Below are 21,951 nucleotides of genomic sequence, written 5' to 3'. Positions count from 1 at the left end.
TTGATATTTAAAGACAGTTTTAATTATTTTCAATATTAATTCACGAATTATAATAATATATATATATCTTAAAAAAATAAAATTAATAAATTATATTTTTTTAGTACCTAACATAATAGTTATTTAACATTTTGATGGTAATAGTTACATCAGTAGTATGGCGAATTGAAAATTTTTTAAAGGCAAAAAAAATATATGTCAAAGATCCACACACCACTATAGATGCAAAAAATAGTGGGGTATTAAAACATAAATTGATATAATTAATGCGTAATAATTTAATACAACTAATTATATTTTAAATCACTATTGACTACCGATTGAGCATAATATTACATTTATAATTAGAGGACCACTAACCACCCCATATTTAAATAAAATTTCAGATGTGATTGTCTTTAAAATTATTGTTTGCCATGCCTTTGTGTTATTTAAAAAGATAACAAGTGTATTAAAATTGTTTGTTTTACTTTAAATTTTTAGTTTTTTGGGGTTTTCTACACAAAATATTGAACTACACCATACCATTATAATATAAATATATTATAGTATTTTTGACTTTTCTATGAATTCCAATCGAAATCTTTTAATTAAAGAATATTCAAAATAATGTCCCAGATACAAGACAATATTTTTTACATCACCGTAAAACCCAAAAATCGATTTCTTTGTGTTGGAATGTTATTGACCAGTATCTACTCATAGAAGCCCACACGTACGAAAACTTTCCAGAATCTTTGTAATTGCTAGACCGTATAATTAGGTCGGTTAAGTAATTAAAACAGATAGTTTTCGCTTTCGCACGATGCAGCAACTATATAGATAGACGTAGTTTGCTGCAGAAAATCTAATCGAAGAAACCAATTGCTAATTTAGTTTGTTGTTTTTTTAAAATCACCACTTCATTTTTCTGTTCCTCGTGCATTGTTTTCGACCAAATAGAAATTGCATTGATTAGTTGAAGGCGTACGCGACCGTTACACATGGGTTAATGGATTTCATGGAATTGGAGATCTCTCGCGTGCCGTTTCGTTTGTTGTAGGTTATTCTTTAATATTAAGTATTTATACAAATATACATATTTGTATGCATCTATTATTGGTGATGTAGCGGCTACTATACAAACTATTTGAAGTAGTAAAAAATAATATAAAAAAATACACCAAACTAAATGAAATAAATAAAACTGTAAATAGAATCGAATAAGATGTTTTTATATTTTACGGTTGTTATTATGAATTGTAACGGAATGTTTATGTAATTTCACATAGGTATTCTTTAAATTAACGTAATTTCGCTTGAAACGGAAGACAAGTATAAATGTATATTATATTACATATTGTACTATTGTAAACTGTTCTATAAATACCATATTTAACATTTCAAACTTAAAAATTTGATATATTTCATGAAAGTAAATAAGATATACCTACGCTACTTAGTACTTACTATAAATTTATATACACATTTTAGATTCTTAAAACAACTTTTAAAGCAATGATTTTTAAATATAGATGCTATAGATTTTGAATGTAGTGGTTTACTTTTTAATTTTAATATTTAGTTGTACTTATTGAGTAAAGTTGATGTGAAATATAGATTTAAAGATGAATATTAAAATACAGGATCATGATCAGTGTTATCTTTTTTTATTATTTATTATTACTTACTATAATTATTTTTATGACATTGCTATTAATTTGTTTAACTAAAATGTCAATTCAGATGTTAAACTATAGTTATTTATGATTTAAAATAAAAATTTAGTTTATTTATTATAGTAGGTAATTAGATTTTTAGAATCAATATAATAAAATAAGTTCGAACCAACATGGACAACAATAGTAAAAGTACTCTCGATTTGTTTAAAAATTCGTGTACAGTTGAATTTAGTAAATCAAAGTTCTCTAAACTAAAATTATTTAGAACATGACTAAATGTGTCAATATAATAGGCAGTCATTCTCATGAAGGTATACTGTAGATAAACTGCATATATATATATATGCCTTACAAAATCTAATACATCAGTGAACAATAGTGTACACTATTATCTTTTATAAAACTTAGTTATAGTTGGTGTTATATATTACAAAGTAAAAGTAGATATAAACGAAATATTATACTGTGAATAGTAAGACCTCGATAGGGTTGGTCAAATAAATAAGAGTTAACTTAATAAAATAATAACTAATAAGTCATAATACAATTATTTATTTTGACAATGCTATAATCAATACAATATTATTACTTGTAAATTATTTATAATATTTTGTATTTGTTAGTTAAAATATAATAAAATAGTTTAGTCTTTAGCACTTAATTTTGAGTAAAAATGAGCTTATATAATTTATATTATTAGCAATTGAATTCCTCTTAGTTAAATTCGTTAAAAAGTATGTACCTAACCTATGTAAGTAATGTATTGTTCAAAATGCCAGAAAATAGGATTATGAAATTCATAATTTCTTTTGTCGTATGTTCTGATTCGTATAATATTTATAATTTAATTTATATATATATATATAGGATTTCTCTTTAGCAGTTCATATACTAGTGGATTTATTTTCATTTCAATATGATTATAATTATGTATTATATGATGTTGAAATATACATAGTAGATGTTCATAATTTCTAACTATTTCTAAGTTATCGGATTGAAATACAATACTAGAAATCTGTATTAGCAATATAAAATAAAATAGATACTTGATATTGGAATACTTCCAACAGCTTATTATGTAAATATTGTTGCATTTATAAATCAATTTTCATTTTAAATTAGAATACAAAAGATTCATGATATTTTTGTTTGAAATATTGATCATGATATGTGTTTATTATAAAATAAAATATAAATATGTATTTTAGTACGTACAAAGCAAAAATAAACATAAAAATAGTTTAACAAACATCAAATTTAAAAGTATTTCTAGTTTTATTGGTGATGGGAGTACACAGCTACACTGAGTAATAATTAATCATTTTGATTTAGGGTTTGAATTAGTCATAACTTAATAAGGTAATTAAGTTATTATCGGTGTCAAATCATCAAAACATATGACCATTTGTGACTTTGAAATTGTTTGTCAGCTCACCAAGGCCGTAAACTTAAAAAAAAATCTAAATCGTTTTGGAAACGGTAACTTGCAGCCCTAATGACATTTGTCATCATCGTCATCATCACACACATACACCCAAGTATGCATATATACAAATAAATAAGTTCCGCAGCCTTATCAGGGGCATCGTCACGGTGGCGGTGCAAAACCCGTTGCTCCAGGGGAATGTCGCACCGGCCACTGTGGATAATATACGCCATGACAGTGGCGACCGTGTGTGTCATGGGACATTGCACACGAGTACACGACTGTGTACAGATTACCTATCAGCTATTCGATGCAGATCAATTGCATTTGTTCCGGGATTATTATCGAGCACATTATGTAATAAATGTGCGCGTACGCGTCGCGTATTGTTTGGTATTAATGTTTTATTATGAAGTGTTTACACGAAAACGCGTAGTGGATCAACTACATCAATATATTCATTTTGCACCATTAACTCAGGCGATCGGCCAAATCGAATTTAGAAATAAAGTTGATACACAGTGATCAAACAGAAACGGAAGCGGGGTCAGGGGCCGGAAATACGAGTTTGTTGAAGTGGACGGCGTGAAGGAGTTAAATATTTTTATATTATTATTATAAGCGTTGCACGTGAACACACGCGCTAGTCCTGGCCGAAAGAAAAAAAAGCGAAATTGCAATTCGCAATATATAAATAGGGACTCACGCCCACGATCGATATTATTGTGTTTATAATAATGTGTATACGCATAGTTCTTTGCCGTCCACGATAAATAATTTAAGTTTATGGTCATACGAGAATATACATATGTGTGAGCAAAAGGATTGTAAAATCACAATCGCTGTTTTGTTCAATGTATTCAAACCGCAAGTGACCCAGTTATGTCCACGTTAAAAGAGAATTAAACGAAAGGCAAGCAGGCGGACGTGTATGTGCGTGCATTGATCGGTTAAATAGATTGGGCGTATTAACATTTTTGTTGTACCTACTCTTTAAATTGACAATTTTTATCGATTCATTGTTTGTGAACGTATTTTCAAAGTGGGCGTTATGTTTCGTACAAGAAGAGTAAATTGTCTCATAACAGCATATTATCCATTAAATGTACTTGGCAAAACTAACAATAATGTTCCGCTTAACTTATTAGTTATTTGTCACTCATAAGGCTAATTATATCATAGCAAATGAAAACACTATATCATGTAGAGTATATACCTACGAATAATGATTTAAGTCATTTTCTAAGATAAAATTATTGAAAATAACGTGTATGCATTTGTTTTATTTAATTAAAAAGTAGGGTTTAGAATATGATGGAACATATAAAGGTATCGAACATTCTACATCATACGAGTACTGAGTCCCATATAGTCACTTTACAATAATTGAGCATTAATAAAAATGATAATAAGTATTTAGGTAAAATAATCGATTATTTAAATTGTAATTAAGCAAGTTTTTAGTTAAAATAATATTTAGAACAATAATATTATCAATTTTGTGAAATTTAACGATTTGAGTCAGTATGATAAAAATATTTTAATCGCACTACTGTATATTTAACTGCATACAACAATTTAAAATTCCTTATTTGATGAATAAAACATAGTTACGAGTTGCTTCTAAAAAAAAATAAATAATTCATTAATAATTAAAAAAATTAAAGGATTTCGATCGGTTGTTATTTGTTACTACTTATCACAGTTGTTTTTTTTGCATTGTTCATTTTTATATTTTTGACCCATTTGCCATTCAATTTCCTCAATGACACTAGTGAGTCGTGATACGTTCTTACAAATATATTTCAACTAGTTTATCTTTTTTTTTACGTATTAAAATACGTGATCTTGTCTAATAAAAATAAAATGAATAGTCTAAGCATGCCTAAAACTTTCTGGAAAATGTTAATCTTAATGTTACTTTTTATGTATTTGTCAACATAATATTTTGTTTCAATTACGATGTTATCGTTTATATTGATATTTAATTTTTTTTTTTATTTATAAGAAGTACAAATATTTCAATAATGTATAAAAAAAAATTAAAAAATATTTTAAGTGAAAAATAAAATAATTTTCCATTATAATTGCACGTCAGTCACCCGCTGAGTCGTTGCCATCACACAATAATGTTGAAATTCAATTTATATATTTTATTATCAGGATATTGTATTTGTAGTAAGTATATACAGTTATATTATATTCTAAAAAACAGTTCGGTCAATAAAATAAATAAATTCGATATAACTTAAATAATAGACAATTATTTTGGTTTTTATATTTAGATATCTTATGATGTAATAATGATAAAAATAACAACATTGTATGTAAATTTCTAAATTATACTTAACTAATAGCCAATGATAATTATTAATAAGTAATTATACTAACTACTTAATTGATCATATTTAACTAAGTTCCATTTAATAACTGCGTTACAATATATGATGTATATTCAAATTCTTAGGTTTCTTTTTTTTTTTAAATATATAGCTTAACTAACAATTAACATATAATTCACAAGAATTTTAAATGTTAACAGTACCTAATATGATAAGTATTACATATCAATGTTCATCATTATACATTTTTTATTTGTGGTATAATATTTATGTGATAATACTGCAATATATTAGGGCAAATTGTATAATACTATATGTTATGAAGTATCAGTAATCAGTATGAATCCATTTTAGATGGTAGTATTAATTTTGAATGGTGTTTTTTATTTTGTATCTGTTATCATTTACCTTTTGGAGCAGTAAAAGTTCTTCAATTTCCTATTTTGGTAGCTGGTAAAAAATTTAATCTAATTGGTTTTTTGGGGGTCAAATATTTTCAATACTTTTCTTAATAATCCAAATAAAAAAAAAAAAAAAACTAGAAAAATAAGAATTTTTACGCTAAATCAGTTTTATACAAAATTGATTAACTTAAGCAACTTAAAATGTATATATTTATATATACATGGTATAATTTTCATAATATTTTGACTTTTTTGGAGCAATTTTTTAAATTAAATTTTTTTTCTATTATTGTCAATAAAAATGTTTGTACAAGATTCTTCATAAGTAGTTTATACTGAAACTAACAAATCTAAAAAATATATAAACACTTATTTTTTATAGATCTCTGAAGTTCATATTTGGACGAAGTTACATATTTAAACAATAGATTACGATGTGTTAATTATTTTGTTATAAATTATAACTCAAATCTATTATTCCTGAGGGTTTAAAACTTTTATGTATATTATAAATTTAATTATACGTTTAGAAATTTTCAAAATATATAGATTAATTTTAAGATAAATTCTATTAATAGTTTTTACCATAATACTGTTTTAAAATAAGTTGGTATTGACTTAAATTTAATAAAGATTATTGAATACGATATAAATATATGTTATTATAATAATTAAATACTATTTATTTCTAATAGTTTAATAAATGTTATGTTATGGATTAAATTAAATAATCTTATCGTAATTCTAATAGTGAAATAAATTACTTTGATAGAAATATCCATAAACGTATTTTTGTAGTCTTAAAGGCTATGTGGTTTCATCTTGCTCACCTTTTTATAATTTAAATTTATTGTAGATTTTATTATGACACTATATTTTCAGTGATGTTGGTGATATTTTTATCTTTTAAACTTTTAAAGTGATGAAAACCTAAATAAAAAATCACTACATAATTGTTAGTAATAACGACATTTGTGTAAGTTAATTTACTAATAAAACTGCTAAAATACTTTTATGAGTATTATATAATTATTAAACTTAACAGTAATTTTAGATTCTAATTAGAACAATGAATATATAGGTTTTTTCAAATTTATATATTATATTTTAATACATATAAACAATTATATTTATAAATGTCCATTTTATTTTATGGTAATAATCTGTATTAATATTTGTAACTTGATTAAGTGTATAATTATGATTAGGCAACGGACTTTATTGTAATAAAACAATCAAAATCTGTAAATAAATATGTAAAAAAAAAAAAATTAAAAATGTATTAGTATTGAAAATTACAAAAAAAAAAAAAAAATAAAAAAAAATTAATATTATATAAATAAAGTAATATAAATAATGTAGGTGTATAAAACTATGAGTATTATTCCAGAACAAAGCAATGAAAAACAGCATATTGTTGAAGGTTTGCAAATGAAAGATTGCGACAGTTTGGTTGGAGAACATTCTTGTATTAACTAATAGACCGTTCTACGTCAAAAGATATGTGATAGTGGTATAATTCATGTTTAATATATCAGAAAGAGGGAATTCAATGTCCAGAGATCCTTGTTAAATTTTACCAATTAAAATATTTGTGATGATTTTAATAGTTTGAAATTCAGAATTTTTTTCAATTATATTGGCAAATTTGTTTTTGACTATTTCTCGCAGGTGTCCTTGAGTTTTTTCTAATTTATTTGCAGATTTTTCTATAATACTAATATTTTTTTTATCAAAGACATGTTTTTAATTTCTAATTGTTTAATTGTCTGAATCAAAAAACAAAAATTTGCAGAAATGTATATCAAGTTGTTTTTTAAATTGATGTTTTTCATCAGTAAATTTGCTTTTTCAATAGCTACGGCCGATTTTATATTGATATGCCATTTAGACAATGTATATTTGGTGGTCGTCAAAAATTATTAATCTTGTTAATCTAGATGAAGCAAATAATGTTTATGATCTTCAAAAATTAATGAAAAAATCAAAAATCACTAATTAAATATGTACAAAATATGTATTTATGCTATAATTTGTAAAAATATGTAAAATTAATATGGGTTTATTTTAATTAGAATGATCTAAATTGTACACATTTTTTATCAGATTTAAAATATCTCATTCCAATAAAAATATGATAAAAATATGTATTTACAATAAAATCCGTTCCCTAATTATGATTATAATTAGTGAGTAGTGACTAAAGTTATCATAGTTATTTATATGGTTTTTAAAAGATACATTGTACCATTTTAATGCATATTATTGTATTTAATTTTAAATGTTTTCATTTAGTTTTCGATTTATAATAACTATTTCGATATATTATTATATATTTTTATTGGATCTTACCTCTTCTTCAGTCGATTCTGGTTGCTCTGTAGAATCAACAGTGGAATAATCGTTCGTTGTTTCGTCTGTTTGACATGTCGCGGTGACCAAGATAGCCAAAAGTATGGCGCGCAATAGCGCCCGCACGCTCATCACGACAAAATCACAGACGTTGCTTTACGACCGTTCCACAGACATCCGACGGTCTTTTCCGTTATCTGGTCTCTGAAAAATAAATTTAATTACACAATATGTAGTTTAGTAGATAGCTACATCGGCATATAAAAATGTATGTAGTATAAATTCATTCTGTAAATATAATATATGTGATGAGATCTGTAGTATATTTTCTTTGATTCGGATCGGCATTAGGCATCAACTGATAATTTACCGTTTACTAGTAAAATGTTTTTCTGCGATGCTTATCGACCGAGTGAACATGTTAAATACTTAGCGAATTTATGGCAAATGTCGTATCTGACGTGAATAATATTTACCATTTACGTTATGGCCACTTTAAACTATTTATTTTTTTAACGAAATGTAGTGACGAGTGTTCTTATTTTGTGTGTGAATGTTTAAACTTTCACATTTTTAGTTATTTTGATGAAAATCATATCAAATTACAAAAAGGGAATGCTTATATTTTTAAAATAATGCATAGTTTGTAAGTTTGTAACTTTTAATGATGGTTTGTGGTTTAAATATTAAATGTATTTAAGGAAAAAAAAATGTTTAGTCATTATAATTTTACAAATTTGTCTTTGTTTCGTAAAAAAAAAAAATAAAAAAAATAACAACTAAATAAATAAATTATAAAATTAAATATAAAATAAATATTTTCTGAATATTTTAAATAAACTAAAAATGTATAGAATCCAAAGTTTTGATAGGTAACTGTAGCTCAAAGTAAATAGATACTTATGTAAAAATATTTCTATAAATATCGGTCCAGTTGTTCATATGACAAAGCCTCAGGTTTACGTTTTATTTAAATTAGTCTTTAATTTTAAATTATAGGTATGTACTTATTAGTTCATTATATAATAAAATATAAAATACACATTTTTTTAAATTTTTTTATTTTTAGTTTAAATTGATTTTGAAAAAGAAGTATTGTATTTAATATGTGATAAAGTTATCTATAATTATGTCTCTTTTTCTTCCTCTCATAGAACATACGATTGTTATAATTTCTCGATTGTAAAATAATAATTAAACTTAATTTTGTTTTTAATTTGTGGATTCCTTCTTAAAATTTTAAAAACGATAACTGTGTCTATTGAATACATTTTAAAAATTAGCCACTAACAATAATCGTATTACTATACTTGTCCTACTTTAGATCTTTTGATGTTCAGTTAAACAATAAATCAACATTCAACTAAATACAATCTATTATTTTAATAAAGGTATACTCGTTATTATAGCCTTTACTTATTTTTTCCTCTAGCGTTTTAATTATATTTAGTTATTTATAATTAAATTCATCAAATATTGTACGATATTTTGACAGGACATGGTGTTCATATTCCATTGCATTGGTAATTATATATTGTCTTGGTAAATATCTCTATTAATATATCATATTACACAACAATAATATGTTTAAAGGTATAACTCAACTCTTAATTTAATATTTAAATTTATAGAAATCAATGTTGTAATCTACTATAATACATGCGTAATGTATGTTTTAAAATATTATTTTCAGTTTATTCGTGAATAATAGACTTGCATTTATTACTAAAATATACTTCAGTATATATTTAAAATATTTAATAGGAGTTACAATTAAAAGTACTTAAAATTTGTATATATCTACCAACCTATGCTATAGTAATATTTATAGTAATTTGTATTTCAATGATATTTATATATTTTTTAAATTTCTTGAGATAAACGGTACTTTATGTATATTTATATTAAGAACCTTTGTTTATTTTGGTTTAAGGTTCATTGCTCATCTTAATCGTGGATCTTAGACAACTGTGGTTAACGAGAATAATACTTAACTTGATCAGAGCTGCTTACCGTAACGTCTACAGTCGTATAGTACTAGAGTTTGTGTTACATGTATTTAGTAATTTTATCGTACTTTTCTGATCTTAATGTTTTTACTCCTCTGAAATTTTGCTTTAAGATTATTACTGTCCATTCTCATAAGTTATCTAGGACTCAGATGTTAATGTATAAGTATTTATACTTAATACCAAAATTAATATTTATAGTATCAAAATATGTTAAATATATTATGGTACAATTATACTTCTTAATCACGATAATGTATCATAACAATAATATAAAAATCAATTCATTATTCACCTTCAAGAAAAAATAAAGTATTTAAATCAAAGAAGTGTCTCGTTTAAGCATTGTTATATCAAATATTATTTATTGTTGTTAAAGTATTTTTAAAAACTATTTTTCATTTTGTCGTCCTACTTCCCACTCGTAATTTCTGTAGAATTTTTTTTTTAGTTATTAATATAAAATAAGCATTTCATTCCTAAATAATGAAATATTAGTATATATCTGTTTATCACTGGTTTTTGATGACTTAAGTCCATTTATTTTTTTAATTCTACATTTTAACAATTTAGGCCAGTTCTTTTGTCATTATTTTATATTGGTCAGATCATAAAATTCATAGACCGTAGCGAAATCTAAGTAATCATCAGATTATACTGATTACAGTCATTGAAATTGTTTGTAGAAGTGCTGAATATTATGTATATTATATATAAATTATTCAATGATTGTGTCATTTTTGTCTGTTAAATCTTTAACTTATATAGAATCTATTTTAAGTCTAAATATATACACGAATTATAAATAACTATTTTCCATCTAATAGAATTTTATATACCAAATAATCACACCTAGTTTTATTATAAATTGTGTTTATTGTTGTCTATTCAATATACATTATTTATCGTTAATTATTTACTAATTATACTTTATTTAATAATGTGTCTATCATTTTTTCTATCTTATCTATACTAAGTTATTGATACGAATATATTTACATATTATGTAATTTGTAAAATTCATTTATGTTCGAAATTCTCTAAATAGTAGAGATTCGAAATGTATACCACCTATTGATAAATATGTTTTATATTTATGGGCACTGCATTTAATATTATTAATCGCAATGATAAAATACATGTAAAGCTATTTATTTTTTATAAATTATTTAATACTATTGATATAGAAAATTTATATTATGTGAATAGTGAATATGAAATTAATGATTAATATCAGCAGTTCTTACTTTACAACATGTAAAATATAAAATAATGATGATAGATGACATAGGTATATAAAACAATAATACATTAACTAATATTTTTTGAGTTTAAATCATTACAGTTTAGTTTTTATGGAAATAAAAATATTTATTTCTAATTAAAAAAAAAATAATTTATTATAGTTTTTAAATGCTAATTATATTTTTGAATCTTTAACGGCAAACACTCATTAGGATTAAAAACATGATACACTAGTCCCCTAACCATTTTTTTTTTTTTTTTTTTAATGATTGATTATTTAAATTATTATGATTATATTATAAACATATTAGCAGGTATAACGTACAAATATGTTGAATCATAATCTCAACCATGGCAATAAATACAATTTCACGTCAGCTATTTTTTAAAAAGTTAAAGAAATGAATTTGAATTTGATTTAAATTAACTTTTGATTATGCCAGTAAAATTGTGCAGGAAAAGCGTGTTTCTTAAAGTTTCTAGAATAGTGGGAACTTGAAACAGAGTTAATAACAATAATCTTATAATGATTGTTACACTTATTACATGATTTTAATTTTGTTAATACATAATTAGATGACTTGTTTTCTTCTTTTAATCAAATTTTTAAATCAAATTCAGACAATTTAATTTTATTGTCGTCTGTTTTGCTTGTTGTCTTCTTTGTATGCAATAGCAAGTAAATTTTAAAGTTTTGATATAAATTATTTAAATTAAATTGCACTACACGAACGTTTATACTTGGAAATATTCAAAAATAATTTTTTATAACTTATCAAATGTATGTTTAATTGTTATAAAAATTATTAATGATAAAATGAGTGCTCTCACCCCTCTGAATAAAAAAAGGTTTAAAAGATTATGTATATTACTCTTGTTACGCTCTGCGAACGACAGTATGTTCATTTAAGTAATTTTTTATAGCTATTATGATGCAGGTATATGCTCGGATGTTCTATAGGTACCTGGGTTATAAATTATCAATTAAAATTCTATTTTCAATTGTTAATGGGGCTTAAATAAAAATATGAACTTTTTTTAATAGGTATTTATATTTAAAAGATGGGATAGTATATTAATCAAAATGTAGTTCATAAAATTGAAGATAGATCCTTTAGTTACTTTTATTTTTTTACAAATCATTTATACCTACATTTTAATTAAATCGTGACTCGACACTTATGATAATCATTTCAAAATAAAAAAAAAAATATTTATAAGAAATGAACTAAAGTGAACACAATGAAAATTACAATGCCTGTGTATAGACTTAACATTTGAGTTTTACTTTTTAAGAAAAATTGTTAAAAATTTAATTAAATAGTAAATTAAATAATCATTGGATTAAAAAAAATAAATTATATATAAATATATAAAAAAAGCATTACGTAATAATTATTTTATGTTTTTTTTATCTAAAATTAAACTAGTATTAATATTAAAACCATTCATATCGGTAATATTATAATTTAAGTAATATTTACAGTTTAAATTTTTAATAAATAGTAAAATATAAAATATGAATGTACGTAAAGAAAACCGAGCATGTACAAGAAGATAAAAAAAGAAGATTTAATTATTTTAACATTAGGTATTAATTTTTTTTCACATTTTTAGTATATAAATTATACATTTAACCACTTAAATATCTCCTTTGGGATTAATATCTACCTGTTGATAATTACATATATTTTGTGTTTACAAAATTAATTTCCCTAAGTTTTATTATTTTAACTTTGATTTTTAATATTATTATATTAATTGTTGTAAATATATTTTAATAATTTGGATTCTGTTTTTTATTTTGTTAAAATATATGTTTTTTTAAAACAACACTTTTGATATACTAGGAGTCTAAGTCTCAAGGTTAAAACCATTATTTATAATTTTATCAGTTTATTTAGTAAGTACGGTGTTTACATTATTCTTTAGTTATTGTATAATATTCTATTAATTAAACAATATACATACGTAAATAAATTTATAATATATACTCGTAGAAGTTGAAAATAGTATTGATTTATTTTATACAGCACATATTTTTTTAAAGTATTGAAAATGCAAGATTTATATTTATTATTAATATAAATCTGGGGACCTTTTAGTTTATTCAAATAAATATCGAACAATTTAAAATATAAATACAAGTTTATTATTAACGTGTCATTACTTCTAACATCATATTATAGGCAGATAATATATGATATGAGATGTATATGATTTTATGAGAAATATTTTATTATTATTTTTAAATCATCCTTATATATCGTTTACCACAATACGTAACTCAAGTCTGAAAGGAGTTATTGGATATTATTATTACTACCATGTATTCAAAAAACGAACATTTAAAATACGATGCAATAATATTGTCGTAAAAGTGATTAGTATATTTCAGTACCGTAACTAAAATAATGTTATGCAAAGGCTATACAATTATTTATTTCCAGTTATTATATTATGTATATTGAATTATAGGTTTATTATTTTTTTTATGGGAAGGATGTAAGCCCCAAATATTATTTCCAATTACAATATGCGTTAGTATTGAAAAAATTCGTCTATATATTTTTCATAAATAACCGAGAAAATTATTTTCTTAGATGATTTTTAAAGTATTGAATGTGTTTAAACTGAAAATTCTCAATTTAAAAACATTATGCGGTTTACTTAGAGAATCAATTTTCATATTTCGTTGTTATCAATTTGTGAACATTAAGATCTATATAAATAAAACAATCTATATAGTGTACAATTTTGTACAAATTCTTATTAGTAGGTGTATAATTTACGAATATTATAAACGTAGTAAATATTATAATATTATATTATACGGTAATATAGTCATTATTACGTTTAAGCATATACAAACAATTTTGATACTATTAACCGCGACTAAAAAAAAAACGAATATAACAGTTTTAGGAATACAAACTTTATGTTATGTTATAGTTATAATTATCACGCTAACGAGTGTGTGAAAATAAATCAAACTCAGAGTTCATGCGCCGCCAGTATTCGCTTAGCGTTGTATGTATATCTTGTGATCCGTTCCAAACGGCACTACGTTTTACGCACGTAAATTGTTACAAGAACATCACGTCTGACCGGAGGTGGTGATGGTCTGTTTTTCAGTTACAGTGCAACAGCTCGACTGCAGTCTGCAGCAGTGCATTACTTATATATACTTGTAATATTAAGCATACATTTTAACTGCATATAGATGTAGAGGTAAACTATAAAAAGCCTTTTTTGGATTTCATGAAATTTAGTTTTACTAACGTGTAAAATGATCAAACCTTAATATTTGTTATTAAAATTAATTTTTCTAATTGAATCACACATTAATTAATGTCTTATAAAACTAAAATATAAAATTAAAACATATTCAATCGGTACACTTTTGTATGATTTGAATTTTTGAAAAAGTTTTAGAGTCTAGTATGGTTTTTAAATACTCGTATGACTTAAATTACTTACTAATTTTTTTTTTTTTTTATATCACTGTTACAGCATCAACAACAAGGTTATTACATTAACACCTACTTACTTTTATAAAAGCCTAGTATTGACTATTTGGGGGTTTGCGTGTTCTACTATTTTCAAACAGCTGAATTAGTTTTTTGTTTTTTTAATCTAGACTTTAAACCCCTAAGGGAAGAGCTAATCGATTGGCTAAATAGAATCCATATATCGATGTCTGTAGATGAATTTTAAAACATATTGTCTTTATTTTGAGACTAAATTGGAAGGATTGATTCGCTGTGTATTGTGATTGGAGAAGATCTTTGTGAAAACCCGTGGCCGTAACGGTTAGATATTCTTGTTCTTGTTCGTTATCATGTTTACCGCATAAGAAAACAAACAAACCTCGGTGTTAAAACATATATACCTATATATATATATACAATTATACCGCGTGTGCGAAAAACAACCGGTGGCCGATCAACGGGCTGTGACGACATAACGTCGTGCTGCGCGCATTATTTTTTATGTCCGAGTGGCGGCGATGACGAAAATAATATTATAATGATGTATATTATTATAATATTAGATATTGCAGTGCGATGACGGTGACCCGGGCGACGATAAGGATCGTTTGCGATCGTGTGCGTATCGTTTTTGTCGATTCGCATAACACGATAATATTATTATAATATATATATACACGAGTATATATATGTATATATGTGTCACGCCCGATACCGTCGTTATGATGATGACATTACACTGTCTAATTCATAGTAGAATCCAGTTCAACTAGACCAGTTGGGGGGCAATCTCCCCCCACCATATTTAAAAAAGTTGTACACATGCGTAATTCTAAAAAAAATACCATGGCTCTAACCCCTTATGTTTGCGCCAATAGACTACCCCCTTCTCTATTATGCCGGGTTAGATCCACCACTGCCGCTTATAATATAGTAATTATTAGACCGCGCGCGCGCTCGCGATCCGTCCGATAAAATTTCCCCCTTCATCACACGCGTGACGTTAATTGATTGCACGCGCGCGTATTTACGCCGTTTCGGCGAAATGCGTAACTGTAAACTCAATAAATTCTATTATTTCTTTTCCGATTTTTTTTTTTTTTTTTTTGTTTTTCAAACGTCGATTACTCGTAATAATAATAGGTATATATAAATATATATATTTTTTGTATGTTTATTGGTATTGCGATCAGCACTTTTTAAGCTGCTCTGTGTAGATATACACGCAGATCACTGAGGCTTGAGGAGTTGAGGATGAATATAGTTGAAACTACAGCAGCCTGATATTGAAATTTTATTTTCTTATTCAAGTACTACGAATACTAAAAATATAAGTAAATACTTAAATTAACAAATATTTTGTATCAAAAATTAAAATATCGAGTTCTCTATTTGAAATTGTCGAAATTATATTATAACCTTTGAATATACGAGTATTACCTAACTGTTCAAACTTTTATCGATCTATCGCGTTGATATTAATATCGGTATAGGCGTATAATATAATATACACGTATAATTAAAGAATTGAAAAACATTTGTTGCTATTTATTTTTAAAATTTTTTTTTTTTTTTATATAGCTTATAAATTTATAATGTTTACTGTTGTACATGTATATGCTATTTACAAATATGATTTTTTAGGAGAAGAAAATTAAAAATTAAAATACCTAAAACTAAAATATCGGTAAATCTAAATTTATCAAAATACCTATAATCTATATATTTAGTTAAGGACTTATTTATACAGTCAAATAACTATTTAATATTATACATTTTTATTTATGTTCATAAAATTTTGATAATGTCAGTATGATAATCTGGGAATGGATCCTGGACTATAAACGTTTCACTAAATTCTTGAACAACCAACATATTATTATTTTTTATGTACTATTTGCATGTAATAGTGTCATAGGATACGGGAATTTTACAATTTGCTATTTCATTTATTGATAATATTATTATTGTTAGTCAATCTTTTTATACGCAGTTTTTTGCTTTATTTGTCAAACGAATTATCGGGCATAGTTTTTTTGCCACAAAATAAATATTTATAAATATATGTAGGTTACACCTTTATTCGCGCAGGATTGAATTGTGGCATACCTATTAGTCAACATTTATTTTCACATAAATATGTATATACTCTGAGATATGCAGCTTTCTTATAGGATATATATTTATGAGGTATATTATACAATATAATTGTATATTTGTACATGTATTCTGTTCTGTTTGTTTTTCTATGCAAATTTATTTTACACCCGTACTCTGAAACGATGACGTGTAAGAGACACTAATGTTGTCTTTGAAAAATAACTTTATACTATGTGTACATTTTCATTTCTAAAAAAAAAATTTAATTGCTTTTTACAAGTGAGTTTAATAAATTAGTTTACTTTGTTGTACCATGAATGAAATTTAAAATTTAAATGTTTGACAACTAAACTTACCTACAGAACTTTTATAACGTGTTTGCATAACATAGACGTATAAATACTTATATAATAAAAATATTTGTATATATTACAATATGATTGCTTTCAAGAATTCAAATTTTAATAATACGGGGTTTTAAATATGTCTATACCAGGAAAATGTGAAGAATTAAATCGTTCATGTAAAACTCGTTGAACGGTACTTTTTCTTTATATCATTTGTCGTCCATCGGTCATTATTGTAAGAGGATTTAAAGCGGAACGCATGTACAAAACATTATATACAACACACGCGTACATCAATTATACTTAACTTTACAAATGTGAATCTTGAAAAATATTTATATTCAACTAACAGTAATATGTCTAAGCATAAACAAAAATATTTATGTACATGTAAAACTGATCATAATTTTATTATTTATTGTCTTAAACAGATTTCAATAATATAGATTAAAAACATTCTTTTTTTTACGGTGCCTATACAACTATATGTATCTACTCATATGTATTACTCGATTAATACAAAAAAAAAAAAAAAAACCCTAAGGTTAGCTTACGTATACTAATGAAATATGTCGTATTAATATAAACTGATTATATTGACTATATTGACCCAGTACGAAGATCAGTTTTTTTTTTCTTAAGAAATTTCCCTGTTATTTTCGATCACCATCATCACCATCATACTGTTATCGCGATCGCCAAAACAAAATACAAACCAAGGGGCATAATAAATATTTATAAATATATATACTTGGTAAGAATTAATTATAAAATAAGTCGTACGTGCTTCAGGTTTTATTGAATTTGAATATCGGTAGAAGTGACACACAAACACGGGTGGGATGCTTTTTTATTCGACGGACGATCACTAAATAATAACAATAAAATCTATTTTATACAAGATCATAGGTAACTCCAAAAATTTGGAACCCTATCGTAGTTTCTTGCAAATATTTATATTTCTACTAGGTAAATTTCGACACTAAAGGACCAAATGAAAACATTATTGTTAGGTATTAACTGTGTAACAATTGCTCTGGTAGCAGACGAACGCTACGTTTACACGCGATTTGCCGTGACCGCTTCCTACGCCGCCGCCGCCGTCGTCGTTTGCCTATTATTTGTTGTGTAAAGAGACTAACATTTTTGGTTTTACGAACGGTTTATTAACCCATTTGCCATGAAACTGCGCGTTGTTGTTACAAGTTTTAAACCAAGTTATGAGTACTTCCAATTACGTAGTTAAAGACTCCAGAACTATCTATATAAATAAAATGTAATATACGTAGTATAATCATTCAATGTTCGCTCAAATCAGTAGTATCCTATTTTATTGTGAATCGACGTCGGGATACCTGCATCGATTGTGTGTTAGAAAATCGAAACCGTCGTCGGTATAGAGCGCATGTCACCTATGTCGTTCAGTTCTTATTTTGCCTTTTGGCCTGAAATATTGTATACATAATAATTTGGGTTTTTTTTTTTTTTAATTCAAAATTACCAACCGTTTATCGGATTTATAATATAATAATTAACGTACTATAACATGTAAAAAGTATGTATATTGTCACAATATCATACTATGTATTATCGTATCTCATCATTATTCTGTACGACCGTGGACCACGTTGAAATAAGGGACCATTGCTCTAGAGTCTAGATAAGACAATCGACGTTTCTACCAAAAAAAAAAAAAAAAAACTATAGTGTGAAATGAAAACGATCACCAAACGATTTAATTAAATTACTATTATTGTGTGTATTTTACTACTGTCGCAGTGCAGCGGACAACCTACTTCGTAACGATTCCAATTCAGTGAGTAAAAACATTGTGTTTTCCATTTAACCTACTTATAGTGTGGTGTGTGTATTGCGTGTCTATATATGTATAGTTTTAACATAGGCTCGTTGTATTTTCAGTAATTCAATGTTGGTGGCTTGTATTTAAAATACGCTAGTTTTTAAAACGATAAACTGTATTATTTTTGTTCTTTTTACGTGTGGACGACGAGCATAATAATTAGATTACGTTTTTTTTTTTTGTAAATATTTTCATGCTAATATGTTTTTGCTTTTTTTGCTGTTTTACCTATTTTTTGCAGCATGTACAGTTGTTTTATATTTGTATGATATATATACATATATATATATATGGGTGTTTCAAATGTTAAATATTTAAGTAAAAAAAAAATAAACATGAACTTAATTAGTGCATATTATTAAATAAGTACATAGTAGTCGTATAAAGTATTTATAAATAGATTTTGTAATTTTTAACGGTAAATTAAATTATACTTCTACTTAATAATATTGTTATTGTATAGGTACTAAATAATTGTTAATATTTGATTATTAGGTATCTATTATGAGAATATATATTGCAAATGTATAGTTGGAAATTGTTAATGAGCTTAGGGGCAATTTAACGACTTGTGTTTGACAATAAAAACTAAACACTATTTTACTACTTGCAGTTAAATATGATGCTCATTTGTATATAATGTAGTGCCCCTAAGGCAGTTAACCTAGTACTCGACTATAGCATTATATTGTATAAATATGTTATTGGATTTCTAATTTGAGATGATACATTTGTTATATAAAGATTGAAAAAAAGATTCTCTTAAAACCTATGTTCCATGTGGGAGAAAAATAATCAAGCATCTGCTTTCACGGATTTTATGTGCAATTTAACAACAGAAAGTTTTCGAGTAATATAATCATAAAAAACGGCCTACTTGTAAATATATTTATGTTGTAAACTTACTTAGTATAAGGATTTATATACAATATACATTATCATGTGGAACGTATTATTAATTATTATTACTGTAGATTTACTTTAAATTTTTTAATTATTACTTAAAATAATACATCTCGTAATTCTAATGGTTAAAAAATTTATACGTACAACTATTTAAAATAATTTAGATGATTAGATATTAATGATAATCAAACTATTAAAGTCATAAAAAGTGTACTCTTGTATATTTTTTAAACCAATTATAAATGAGTTTTTTAATTAATAATAAATGGTGTCTAAGAACTGAAATCTCGGGAAAGGGTTTCTTTAATAATATGATTATTATTATTAGTATTCGTACTTAAGTGTCCTATTTTTAATAGTAGTAATATTTATTTTTATTTTTATGTAAGTATCTTAATCACATACGCAACGAAGAAAAAATATTTATTGATATATTTATATATAATTACGATATAAACATGATGTATCAAACAAACTATTTATTATAATTACCATTAAATTAAAATACTTACATATTAATAATAATATTATATATACAATATATATATATATATATATATATAGTTAGAATTATGTTGCAATCTAAAATTTGATTATATTCAAAAGTGTCATCTCAAATCAGATATAGGTACATATAAAAACCAATACTGTATATAAAACGGCGCTCAGTTATTCGTTTCACAGTACATTCAATCATTATATATATATATATATATATATTTACCCGTATATTTACCCGATTTATGCTGTTCATGTTAGTTACAATAATTTTTTTTATTTATTAAAAATTCAATATTAATTTACTTCTCCTGCCTTATTATTTATTTTTAAATAAAAATAATTCTGATCTATTTTTATCGTGACAAATAGAAAAAGGCCGGTATAAATTATCATGAATTCTACAAAAGTTAAGCGATATTTATTTAGCAAAAATTATAAATTACTTTATATTATAATAGATATCTATTAAAAAAAAATTGTCGTACTCACTCCCCGATAAATCTTCTCATTACGTGACTAAATATGTAATGAGTTAAAAATATTAAAGTTTATGGTATTTAATTATAGACTTTATATATATATTCATTTGTAGTTCTTAAACATGATTTTATTAAATAACTGAGTTAAAACAATAAATTATTTTTACCATCCATTTCATTTACCCTACTTTTATCTCATTACAATATTATGAACTTTTATAGTGTGTTATTTTTTAAAATATAATTGTTATGGTGAAGTATAATTTTGGTATGACCTATTGTAGCGGGAGTATGGATATAAACGTGATTTAGACTTGAACGGTGGGTAATGAAGTTAAATACTTAATAATAATATACCACAATACATTAATATCTATAAATCTTTTGTACTTACTTTTTGTGCGCGGTGTATATGTCAGAGCGATCCAAGAACTTGATTTTATCAGTAATATATTAATCTAATTTGAAATTAAATAAAAAGACAATCCAATCATGGGCCGCTCTTAATATTTTTGATTATATGTACAATATCGTGTTGATGAAAATATTTAAAAATAAAATTGAGTTCTATATTATTATTTGTTTTACTTGTTTGTATTAACAGACTACTTAGAGCAAAAGATGAAAAAAATAAAAACCGCGTTTACACTGTATAGACGACGACGAAGGAGTGCAATATAAATAGGTAGGTGTTAATAATAATAACGACGACGGCCAAGTATCAGAACTCCCGCGCAATTGTTCCACGTGATATCGTTACCGGACGACTGTGCCGATGTACAATCGTCCAGGCAAGCACTTCAACGACGTCGTTGCCCAGACCC

The 21,951-nt window shown here is 25.1% G+C and overlaps 1 protein-coding gene across 2 annotated transcripts in view; it reads right to left on the bottom strand.

Moving 5' to 3' along the window:
- LOC112594668 overlaps positions 1–21,643 on the bottom strand; it is a 36,085-nt gene extending 14,442 nt beyond the window's left edge. For both annotated transcript variants that reach the window (XM_025339584.1, XM_025339585.1), the window contains exons 1-2: positions 21,522–21,643; positions 8,189–8,392 (exon numbers count right to left, since the gene is read on the bottom strand). In XM_025339584.1, coding sequence (XP_025195369.1) covers positions 8,189–8,320 — 132 coding nt within the window. In that variant the 5' untranslated portion in view covers positions 8,321–8,392; positions 21,522–21,643. The remainder of the gene's footprint in view (positions 1–8,188; positions 8,393–21,521) is intronic.
- Between the last annotated feature and the right edge of the window lie 308 nt (positions 21,644–21,951).

This window comes from Melanaphis sacchari, unplaced genomic scaffold (genome assembly GCF_002803265.2).
Source record: "Melanaphis sacchari strain LSU unplaced genomic scaffold, SCAv2.0 Contig23_pilon_pilon, whole genome shotgun sequence".
In the NCBI taxonomy this organism is placed as follows: domain Eukaryota; kingdom Metazoa; phylum Arthropoda; class Insecta; order Hemiptera; family Aphididae; genus Melanaphis; species Melanaphis sacchari.
The sequence above is the reverse complement of the archived record's forward strand: the minus strand, read 5'-3'. Positions and strand labels throughout refer to the sequence as shown.